At 39.0% G+C, this 12,645-nt stretch overlaps 1 protein-coding gene across 3 annotated transcripts in view; it reads right to left on the minus strand.

The window, feature by feature from the left end:
* Nucleotides 1–12,645, minus strand: part of SAMD12 (sterile alpha motif domain containing 12) — a 165,071-nt gene that overhangs the window by 82,059 nt on the left and 70,367 nt on the right. For all 3 annotated transcript variants that reach the window (XM_027684348.1, XM_027684349.1, XM_027684347.1), the window contains exon 4: nucleotides 1,430–1,570. In XM_027684348.1, the coding sequence (XP_027540149.1) occupies nucleotides 1,430–1,570 (141 nt within the window). The remainder of the gene's footprint in view (nucleotides 1–1,429; nucleotides 1,571–12,645) is intronic.

Raw genomic sequence — 12,645 nt, forward strand, 5'->3', positions numbered from 1 at the left:
ATAGGAGAACCAGAGAGGAACAATAAAGGAGAAGCCAGGAAACATGTAGTTCTCAATGCCAGCTACAGGTTTATCTGGACTGCAGTGATCAACTGATCCAAATTTATAGCTAGTGGGTCTTCATTGTCCCATATCAGTCAAATCCCAACTTTCATAAGCAGGCCAATAACAGTGCCGGTGGGTGACCAGAACTTCACACAGTCCATCAAACCCTCCAGATGCAGGGGAAGAGAAAACCTGGCCAGCTCTGAAGAGGAGGAATAATGGATAAAAGGAAAAAGAACAGTTCTAAACATTTGGGGAGGACATTATGCTTCAGCAGGTGTACTGCCTTTGAAATGACATAAGATGAGGTGAGCTCATATTTACAGCTCATGGCAAGATGAAGGAGCCCTAGAACTCCTCATCACAATCCACAAGACACCAAGCCTGAAGGAACAATTCAGTTGAGACATCAGCTCTTTCAGATAAAATGCAGCTTACTCAACTAATCAGAGAGTTTTTTCCCCAAACAGTGAGCAAGGCTTAATTAGGAACATAATGTCATGTGTGAAGGACATTTTGTTAAAAATACACTGCATGTTCTGGAGAACTCTATTTTTTTCATATGATGTGACATATAACGGGCACCGAACCAAAACACCACAGAAGTATGTGGTTTATGCTATCTCACTGGACTACCAAACAACATTTAACATTGAGAAAGTATTGCAGACATATAGTAGAGGATCTCTAAATGTTCCTTTACAGTACTACCACAATAATTGCTTTTCTTCCATGTTACCACAGCCATTTAAAAGCCTTTATAGAGAGCTAGCAACACAAGTCATCATAAAACATCTTAACCTCATTTGGAAAATATGTACAACCTTTCTGTTACTTCTCCTTCCCTGCCTTCTAATCTAGACTCCATACTGAGCCCAGTTTTCCATTTTCTTAGCAGCATACATTACAAGCAACTCTATTCAAGTCAATAAAATTACTCCTTCCTGAAGAAGGAATCAGTCCTCTGCAAAAAAACAGAGTCTAACAGGTAATTTTCCACTGACAACTCTTACCATAAAATAGGTTACAGAAATTACTTTTTATCTAACACTTAAAGTAAACAATTAATGCAAAATGTGCAATGTTTTTAAAGACAGTATGTTCACTGCCTGTGCCCTTTATATGTAATTACTTTCACCTGAGTAAGCAGACAGTTAAGTGACTACCATCAAGCCTATTGATCATGCAAAACAGGCAGCTGAACATCTCTATTTATTTGTGCATTATTTTACCTTTTGTTCCCCCCTTGGAAAGCATGTGGAATCCATGAGACATTTTCATGCACCATTGCTTGCAGGAGAACGTCAAGTCACCTTTTATGCCCTCAGGCAAATGTCTCCTACCTGATCTCAGTAACTGTCTGTATCAAAATTGTTTTTCATACCTTGTGTAAGCAGCTGGAGGTTTCGGACTTCTTCTCTCACCTTCAGCTGAAGGACTTGCTGCAGAATGTGCTGTCGCAGGCTTTCCTGGGCAATACCCATTCGTTCAAGCTTTTTGTCAGTAAGTCTCAGCAAAGCACGGCCTGGGTGCAAAAGATAGAATGAAAAATCACCCAAGGATTTCCATTAATGCAATAGTCTCACTCTGACAATATAATTTACTACAGAAAAGATTCTCAACCCTGAAGGACCTCAGCCTGAGAAGATACTGTTTCATCAGTTAGATACTTCCTTATTGTTAGAGATCCGTACACCACTCCTGCCTTTTCTTTCAATTTTCTGTATTGTTTTGGTGTTTTTTTGAGAGATACAGGCATTTAAAATAGGTAACTTATGCCATTTGGGACAACCAATTGCTGTTCTTCAGTGTCAGTTGGTTTCCCACAGGCAGGATATCCCCTATAAGTCTACAATTGACACAGGTGCCTAAGAAGACCCTCATCTCTATTCAATCAGCTGTATTACTGTCAAGAAACCAGTAACAGTAGACTTCACAAATTAAATCAATTTCAGATATACCGAGGATGAATATTGTTGCAATTCAGATATATCTATAGTGTAACAGCATCATTCCCCAATATGGTTCTCTACTTTATGGTTCAGCCTTCCAAATCCCTCTCAACAGTAAACTATCACAGCAAAACAGAAGAAAAAAAAAAGCCAGAGATTTTTATCAATGATATCTGAATCATTCCTGAAAAATATTTTGTCCAACTATAAAAAGACATCTACTCCACTATAAGGAGCCTATGGTCTTTGCAGGCTATTACTCCCAGTTTGTGACTTATCTTTACTCTTAGGTTAATGTTGAACTAGAGTCCAAGGCAGATTGTAGATGCTAAAAAATCAATCAATCTACATTCCCCAGATTCTGCTAGTGGAACTCTAACTCCATCTTTTGGGCATCACTATACTATAAATAAACAGGAGGAAGGCTGTACACTGGCTGAGCCAACACTAAGGAAGTATTTGGATCAAGCAGAGAAACAAAGCATTGAGCAGTGCTTTACCTGAGGAAGAAACCCAAAACTTACTTTTTTTGGTCTTCATCACTGCACCACTTCACCAAGAGAAGAGTCTTTTAGTAGCCTTACACTGACTCTTGATTCCCAGTATATACATTTGTTATCTAAAGGTGCCCTGGCCAATACCAACAAATCAAACTGGAGGTGCATTGATACTACCTTGAAAATGACATGTTGTTTGGTACACTTTTTTAAACAAATTCAACTTTTTACCTCCTCTAGTTCTTTTTAATTGTTAAAAATTCCTTCTTTGATTTCTCAGGCTTTATTCTGAAACCAGAAGAAGATAGCAAAGAGTAGGTTATTCCCTCTGCAATACAGCAGTCTCTGTGCTACCATTACTGTGGCTTTTGGACGAATGGTACAATTTAGCTCATCAGAAAGTATCACTCAACACAGCAAGATAAGGCCCTTATTCAATCTCTTTCCTTACAAAACAGCAATGAGTACAGAATTTTTATAATTATTTTAATTAAAAAATTTAAGATAAATGCCAAGGGTTTAAAGGGGTGCATAATTTTTGCCCCAAACCAAGCAGTTACGGGTATGCCCTTCACTAACTGCTAGATTTCACTCAGAAGCAGGTCTCTGAAGTGGTTAGTAAAATCTTGATATGATGCAATGTAAAATACTGGGATATTACTATTAATAAAGTAAGATGTTATTGATCAGATAAAAATGACAGTGTTCATAGATCTTCTGCCCTTCTGTGTCTCTCAAGCACTACATACTACAGAGGATGACCTTTTGATTAGGAAAACTTTTTTTGAAATCATTAACAAGAAGAATTCTAAGGGTTAATGTAATAACAAAATATGGAAATTAGTCTCTTACAGATCAATGCCAGCTGTCCAATTCCCCTGGTGATAAAGGCAGCAATAATTACTTCAATTTTTATTTGTCTTATCTCACTAAAACATCTTAAAGCAATTTATAAAGGATGTACAACAGTTCAGGAGTATCGTCTGTAATGTCAATCTAGCAACTGAAAGCAAATAAAAAAACAAATCATCCATTTAAAGAGCGGCAACACACGTCATCTTAGGGCAGAGAGTCAGCAACAGTAACATGAAAGGACAGACAGAGGCCATGCATCTTATCCAGTGCCCTCCACCTGTTTTTGGCCATGGATAGTCATTACTCTTTCCTTCCTCGGCGCAACTCTTTATTTCATGTTCAAATCGGTTTTCTACCCCAGTCACTGCCTTTGGAAGCTGAGTGTGCACAAAACAGAAACGTCTATTTTCAACTCTTGGCACGCCAGTTCCTCTGCAGCTTAGGCTCAAAGCACAATGCCATTGGAAAAAATTGTCTTTGACTCATACTATCTGCAGCAGTTTGCACAAGTTGCCTTAAATTAACTCTTTCTTGCCTCATCACTGCCTCAACATGTCACTTTGGATTTGGTGCAAGAAAGAGTTAATTTAAGGCAACTTGTGCAAACTGCTGCAGATAGTATGAGTCAAAGACAATTTTTTCCAATGGCATTGTGCTTTGAGCCTAAGCTGCAGCAGTTTGCACAAGTTGCCTTAAATTAACTCTTTCTTGCACCAAATCCAAAGTGACATGTTGAGGCAGTGATGAGGCAAGAAAGTAAACATTCAAATGTGGTATTTCAAGAATGCAATAAGTGATCTGAAGTGTGAAAATTCAATCCTCCCCATACTTTCTTTCCCCTCAGCACTTAGAACAACAACATCAAAGCCAGAACCGGAATAATTTTTCATTCTGATAGTAAATCATGTTCTTTGAAAAGATATTCCTAATGCCTGGATCAGTCACTAAAGCCAATTAGTTACCAAGGCCAAGATCCTGACAATCAGTTAATGATTTTGGATGCATTACTGTCTTGCTTCCTGTACTGTACCTATCTGAAAGAGTAATGATTTGGTGCTAAGAACTCTGCGTTATTGAACATTGAAACCAATTATCCAGAGAATTTGTAGAATCTCTGTCTTAAGAAGCATTCAAAGCCTGTCTGACAAGGTCCTGAGCTGTACTTGCCCCTGCTTTGAGTAGGGGGTTGGATTAGATGATTGCCAGACACACCTTCCAACATCATCTGTCCTGTGAAATAACCTGCATGAAGGATCTCAATCTAAAGATCTATTTTCTTTGAAAAAGCTAAGATTAACAAAGGAAATTAATAAAAATACACAAAAGATGGTCATTTTGTCAAGCATCATGGTTAAAACAGAGAGACCGCTATACAATAAAAATTCAGGATAGATTTTTAATTTTCAGAGAGTGCTGGATAGAATATATTGTCAAGAGCAGAACATGTGACAAAAGTAACATTTTCTAAAATTGTACGCTGGTCTTTGCTCAAACACAAGTAAAAGGAACTTGATTACCATCACAGGAAAATTTCCCAACACTACAAAACTGGCACTACCTCTTAGATGTAGCAGCTACCTGCCTAAAAGAGAACAGGACATTTTTTTTCAAAAGCACCTTGACCAACAGAACCATAAAGATTGCAGTGACAAACATCTAGGCCTTGGCTCTAGCTAGTTGCAAGGCTGGAAATCAAATGTTTTACACAAAACCCCACAATTCCCTTAGTGTCTGTACACATTTTTAGCACATAAACCCCAGCCCTCTCCTACTCAGGGCAGATCAGCTGTGGAATGTTTGGAGACACCCCGAGGGCAGACACAAAATATAAAACACTTTCCAGTTTAATAATGGATTGATGGCCTAATTTTTTCTAATATGACTTAGCTGCTGCAGATCTCATTTGATGAAGCTGGGACTAGATGAAAATTTGAATGGAGGGAGAAACATTGCATGCCACAGAAGATTAGCATGAATATAAGCATTGGTCCAATGAGGCTGGCACTGGCCCTAGAGCAAGGAACATGGCACAGTCTGCTGTACCTAATCAGAAATGCTCGTACCTCCCTGCACTGGTATAGCCTATTGCTCTTCACACAGCTGCCAGTTCACAGACACATGGAGGGACACCTCGCAAGAAGCCTTGAAAGAACACTTGTGATGCAGGAGAATGGACAGGTAAGAAAGGACTTATTAAACATGTAGAAAGAACCAAAGGAGTACAGGGAAATGAGAGCAGATAGTTAGTAAGAGGCTGATCTCACACAAAACACTGAAAAAAACTATGAGTAATTTAAAGTGGATGAAAACGATAAACCACTAGTGGGAACAAATGATGTGTGTGAAGTATGGCCAGGAAAGGTGATCTTGTCTCCTGAGTACAATATGATAGGTATACCTGATTATCAAGACAAGATGTTCGGTTTACTTACCATGGGGCACAGAACCCAGGAAATGAAGTTTCCTGGAGATTCCAAGGACACTAAAGAAGGCCCCAGTGCCAGACCAACAGCCTGTGTTCAGTGTCAATAGTGTCAGTAGGAGATGCATTCTGGGAGAGCTACTGCGAGGGCTAGTTTCTGAAGTTATTCCCTTTATACCACAACAACATTCAGAACTATTATACTAGGGTTATTAGAGAGCACATAATTTTAACACCTACTTACTGTCCTGATGTCCCTAAATTTCTTTTTTTGATCTTCCTGATACTGTCTGCTTCTGTAGCCTCCTGGGGTACAAATTCCAGAAGCTCACTGCCCATTTTTGTCTGTCTTATATTGATTTCCTACTAATTGCTCCCAGTGTTCGCTAGGTCTTGCACTGCAGGATTTGGTTAACAGGTCAACATTCAGCTGTTGATTCTATGGTCTGTAAACTTCAGTCACATGCCTTTTGGTCATATTTCTGACGGATTCAGCTGACAAACCTAGAAAACCTGAAAAAATAGGAACATAAGATTCCCTAAACCTCTAAATTATGCAAGATGAAAACTTTTTCATCTTTTATACTTTAATGTCACAAATGCCATTTTATTCTTAGTTAATGGATTAACAGTGTGCTTCTCTGGTTTTACAAACATGTTGCTTTTGTGTTTACTTGAAATAGCCTGGTCACAGCTTTCCTCTTGCTTATATAGGCTGAATGTTGGCTTCTCTTGACTTCAGTGCTTAAAAACAAGCCTTGCTGAACATATCAAGTAAGAAATTTCCATGACAGAGACACAGACATTACTATCACCGTTCAGGTGCTGGTGAGACACAAGGATAAAACTCTCATCACATAATCAGGAAAGAATGCAAACAAGAATGGGCAAGAGAGAGGCTATGACTTCATCATGAGGAATGGTGAAATTATGAGAGTAGGTGAGGAAAAGAACAGTCATTAATGGCCTCACGATGGCAGTGGAGGGAGATGAACACTGGGAAAAAAGAAGAACTAATAAACTTGGGAACTGACTTGAAGAGTGAACAAATGGATATAGATATAATTGAGGATCCTGGGTTCAGAAACATCTTGTAAAAGAAGCAGCATAAATCAGAAATCAATCCAATTTTCAGAGCAAACTTGATATGACTTCATGATGCTTTTCTTGATAACCAATCGGATCTTCTACAGTCCTGTATTTTCTGCTCTCTACATGAGAATTTAAGAGCACATCTCTCCTTCTCATGTCTGTCTCATCCCTAGTCAACTAGACAAATCACTTTGTCATCAATGTCTGGTGGTAAATCCACAGCTTTTCCTGCAAAGGCAGTTAGATCTGGTTTGTCTTACTAATGATTTTAGCCATAAGACTAATGCAGACTCTGGATAAACTGCAGCTTGCATTACTACCCTCTTTGCCCCACTTCAGCTATCCAGTATGTCACTAATCAGGGAAGACTTACTTGCTTTAAAAGTAAGAATGGATTCATTTTTCATCAGACTTACTATAGCAGCAAATACATTACTGATCCACTGCCAGCATAATGGCAGCTGCCAGCCTGGGCAAAGGAGATTTAGCCCCCAAAATTGCTATTGGTAGGTGCCTGGTACTTCTGATGTGATGAGCAACTCTCAACTGGCAATCAGCTTCAATAGAGAGGAGACACAAGGGATACTGGTACAGAAATAAAGCAGAAGGAAAAATAGTTTCTAATGATAGGGACCAGGAGGAACAAAGGAAATTATTTAACCTTGATGAATATCAGAGAACTGAGGAAGTTCTCCAACATCAGATCCAGCATTCTTGTGCTTTCTCATCCCATTTAAAAAAAGTAGCAAACCAGCATGAAGCTGTAGGATTTATTTTCTGCTAAGACACATGAATGGGAAAAGCATGACTCTAGTATGTCTCCAATGGAAGCATACGAAGGCATATTCTCATGTATGAAGTTAGCTTTGGAGATGCTTTTATTTGTTAGCATCATCAAAGATGATTCTCTGGCTTTTTCTCATTCATTATTTGCTGGATCTGGATAAGACCAGCTCTATAATAAAGTCTCTCAAAGAAAACACTGTCATACTGGTCAATAAATGTCTCATCAAAGTCAGAAAAGCAGCTATGTAAACAAAGGCACTTTTTGAAAATTATCTGCATCCTTTGTCTCAGCATAGTTCTGTTTATAGTTCTGACAAGAGGAAGCAATGACTATTGTTACTGCTGCCAATAAGTCTACAATAAAATGGGTTTATTTCCAAAAAAACCCTCTTAGGTCACAGTTCTCTTGCACAATTCTGTCCTTCCTCCACACTTCAGAACCATTAACATTAACAGGACACAAAAGAAAAGTAATTCAACATAATCTTTAACTTAGCTGCATTATCAAATACATAATTAGCAACAACCAAGACATGACTTTGTTTCTAAATTTGTCTGTTTCTGATGAATGGATTAAGATGTCAGTGTTGCCTCTGTGAAGCTATTTAACTCAAATTATTTAGTTTGGTACAACTTCCTCTCACCTTAATGCTGCCTTTCCCAATTCCCTCCATATTTCATCAAATATCACTGTTATTTTCTAGTCTCCTTATTTTGACACAGTCCTTTGAGCTATACACCACCTGTTCGGTGATGGTCTCTGAAATTGTACCAGGTTAGGAGATGTCTTTCTCACATTCAGGTTTTCCTTGACTCTTCCCAAGGATGTCTCCCAGCTAGCTACCCCCAGCTGTTTCTCCACAGCCATCACTGCCTTGGGGGATCCTATGCCCTGCTACACAGGCTCAAGCATGTCTGGCTCAGCTCAGACACAGCAATGCTGGATTTATGCTATTGAAAATACCAACAAACCTACAGTAATGGAGAAGTCATGCACAAATGCTGAAAGACAGTGAGTTAACAGAGCATGGATCTTGAATACTCATTTTAGGAACAACATTTTAAAAGTACCCTTACCCTCTCCCTGGTAAACACTTTCTTCTGGCCAAGCAGCTCGAAAGAGTCCAAGTGCCTTGAAAATTAATGCTGAAGGTAAAATCCCTCTCTAGAAGTGAGAGTCTCCTGACTCCCAACCCCTCCCATAAATAAAGCAAACAATTCCTAGTTCTTGGCTCACCCACACATTTTCAAGGAAGTATTTAATTGTATACTTTAATTGTGTGGGAGTACCACATATCCTTATATCATGGAATCATAGAATCACTTAGGTTGGAAAAAACCTCTAAGGATCATCAAGTCCAACCATTAACCCAGCACTGGCAAGTCCACCACTAAACTATGTCTCCAAGTGCCACATCTACATATCTTATAAACATCTCCAGGGAAGGTGACTCCACCACTTCCCTGGACAGCCTGTTCTACTGCTTAACAACCCTTTCCGTGAAGAAATTTTTCCTAATATCCAATCTAAATCTTTCCTGGTGGGGTTGTTGTGACCCAATGTGGGACCTGGCATTTTGCCTTGTTGAACCTCACACGTTTGGGCTTGGTCCAGATTCCTCTGTAGAGCCTTCCTGCCCTCCAGAGGATCAACACTCCTACCCAACTCCTACCCAACTTGGTATTGTCTGCAAACTTACTGAGAGCACACTCAATCCTTTTGTTTAGATCATCAATAAAGATTAAACAGAACTGTTACAGATAAATAACAGCCTTAGCTATCAAATTTTGAATTAAGTACTCTAGTGTCTAATGATTTACAGATACATTCCAAAATAACTTTATTCTGAGACAAAATTAGAATACAAATCTCAATACAGAGAAGAGAAGGGGTTAATGAGAGACTGTGCATCACAATTACTGGAAGTGGTTCAGTTAGTAATTTACTGTACTGATGGGAACTATATTGATTCTTTACAAGTCTTGAGTAAAAGACTGTTAGACAGTCCTGTTTTCAGATGAACATATTCAGGACCTGATGATTGTAATAGGAGGAAATAGTAATAACTTGAATTCCCCTCTGAAATATAAATTCAGGCACAAATCATATTACACCACTTTTCAAGTGTACTGTAAAATGTGAGACAACCATTTTTAGTGCTCTCAGGAAGGACTTGATAGGACCCACAAAGTAAATTAAGGATAAATGTAAACCTTTAGCAGGCAGTCTATAAATCCACATTGTTTGTTGTATATACATTTGCCAATCTACTTCCTGGACATACAAAATTATATATTACCTACAGCTAAATATAACTATATACAGACATATAATAATGAGCTTCTATTATATTGCACATTGTACTTTTTAATAAAAAAATCCAGGACTATTGTTTGTTGGTATCTGTGTACCAGATTTATGGTCCCCCTATTCAAATAAACAACCCCAAGGTCTTTTTTGTTTGTGAAGAAGTAAGTGAATTTGTCAACACCTTTGACTTTGTCCACCATCAGCAGGACACACAATTCTTCTATTCCTAGTTAATCTAATGTTGCTCAGTGTGCAACCCGTTACGCATTATATACCCCATTTCTTTGTTAATTAAAAAAAATCACATTAGAACACGTCTGCAAAACTCCTGTTAATTTATTCAGGAGTAAACATACATTCATACATTATAATATACAGCCTCTACACAGAAAAGGAAAGGGAGACAATTTGGAAAGCATTAGAATCGACTAAGTCTTTACAGCAAATTCAAATGAGCCTTTCCTGTAACTCCCAATGGCAGACCTCACAAAAATCAGATTTCTTCCAGAAAAAAAGGATCATTTACTACCACAAGAAAAATAAACATACACACATGCACACAAAACAAACCCCACACTCATTCTTGAGTGCCCAACCCAATTGGAACTGAGAAATCCCTGAAATCACACAGAAGACTATCTATCTTACCTACTGATATTGCTAAAGACTATCTTACCTACTGATATTTCCAAAGCAAAAGAGGTTCTGGACTTCTGCCTAGAATAGAGCTGGTGTGAGCATCCAGAGAAGTGGGCAAGCTCTGTGAAGTACACATGTGAACTCAAAAAAAGCTTAATTAAGTGAGGAAGAACATCTGCTCCTATCTCAGACAAATGTACCCACTAAGCTCTGAACTGCACTGGTATGAAACACTCACGTGGCTGAAGACCAGGGTCTGTGAGCCTGCCTCCCCCATCCATGGGACAGAAACTGTCAGTCAATATTGTTGCTTGCTCTAATTTGTTACTCATCAATCCAAGCAATAAGCCAAAGGTGCTAGGCCACTAAATACATAACAAGGACATGATTCTTCAGTATGAAATATACTGAAGGATGCAGAAAAATGATCCCTTTATACGTAAATCTTTCATGATTTTCATGTGTAGAGTCTGGCTGAGCCAGAGTTCATTTTCCCCACAGCAGCCCCCATAGAGCTGTGCTGTACCTAGAGAACACACCAGTGATTTGGCTACTGCTGAGCAGTGCTCCCATGGCATCCAGACTGTCTCTCCAACATTTTCCCCCACAGCAGTAGGCTTGGGGTGGGCAAAATCTTGGGAGGGGACACAACCAGGACAGCTGACCCAAACTGAGCAAAGGCATATTCCATACCATATGACATCTGCTCAGATATAAAAGCTAAGAAAAAGGAAGAGGAAGGAAGGGCATTCATTATTTTAAACTGTTTGCCTTCCAGAGCAACTGCTACATGTGCTGGAGCCCTGCTTCCCAGGAATTAGGGGACATCACTTGCTGGTGGGAAGTTGAGAATAAAATCTTCTAGGTTTTTCCTTTGCTTGAGTGTGACCTTTTACTTTAGTAAACTGCCTACATCTCAACCTACAAGTTTTTTCCATCTTCTTTTCTTCCATCTTCTTCTCTTGCTGAAGGGAGGAGTAATAGAGCAGCTCGGTGGGCACCTGGTGTCCATTCAAGGTCAACCCACCACAGTCACACCTCAGAAAGCGATCTTGGGGGCGATCTCACTCATTCTGTGATGCTGGGAAAGCCATGCCTTCTTCCTCCTGATTACCATTACTGCCATAAAGCATTTAGGAAAAACCCCTACACAAAGAAGAACTATTTGAAAAATGCTTAATTAATTTTCTGAGTTTCTTTTAATGTCAAACTCATGGGAAGTAAGAAGGACCAACATAACATGACCAGACAGCTTACTGTACTGCATTGCAAAAGGTCTGTGGGCCATCAGAGGTTGCAGCAGACCAGAATCTGAAAACTTAAATTTTCTAATAGGATTTTCCAATCACTGCTTTGTTTAAAAGAAAAAGAGCAAAATTAAATTTTTATTAAATATTAATATAAGCTTTCATATCCCAGTGCTGAGGTACATACAGTATTAAAATGCTTCCCAGTTCTGTATCCCTAGCCCTCTACTGCTCCACATTGTTATCTGCAAGCAGCTTTCAGTGGTGCTTTCTTCCACACCCATAGCAGTTTCATCCTTCAATTTTTTAATAAAAAATGAAATTGAGAAAGGTTTCATGTTAATATTCATGATGTTAATAATTCATATCAATAAAAATGGAAAATTAAAAGCAGCATGCTCATAGGTTAAGTACCGTAGACTGCTTCAACTCTCCTAACCTGAAGGATGAACCAGCCACATCTCTCCTGATGCATTTTTTGCTCTAGCATTTCTTTTTGTGGGCTTTAATTAGAAGCCTAGCACCTGTCAAGCTGCACACAATACCCCTGGTGGGCCCTGAACTTACAATTTATGCTGCCCATTTTATAACCTAGGGGAAGATAATTTTCCTGTTGTAAAAGCTACCTCTACTCAATTATATGCACAGTCTTACAGACACAGGCACTAATCTGTTGCTGCATTGCTGGCTCAGTAGCACAACACACTTTGCAGAGTTCCTTTGCGTTTCTTCCAGCCTTTATTACTGTAGCTGTGAGGAGAATCAGGACATAAGGATTTTATTCTGCTGGCCTATTCCT

Source organism: Neopelma chrysocephalum, unplaced genomic scaffold (assembly GCF_003984885.1).
Source record: "Neopelma chrysocephalum unplaced genomic scaffold, ASM398488v2 Primary Assembly neopelma1_66, whole genome shotgun sequence".
NCBI lineage: Eukaryota > Metazoa > Chordata > Aves > Passeriformes > Pipridae > Neopelma > Neopelma chrysocephalum.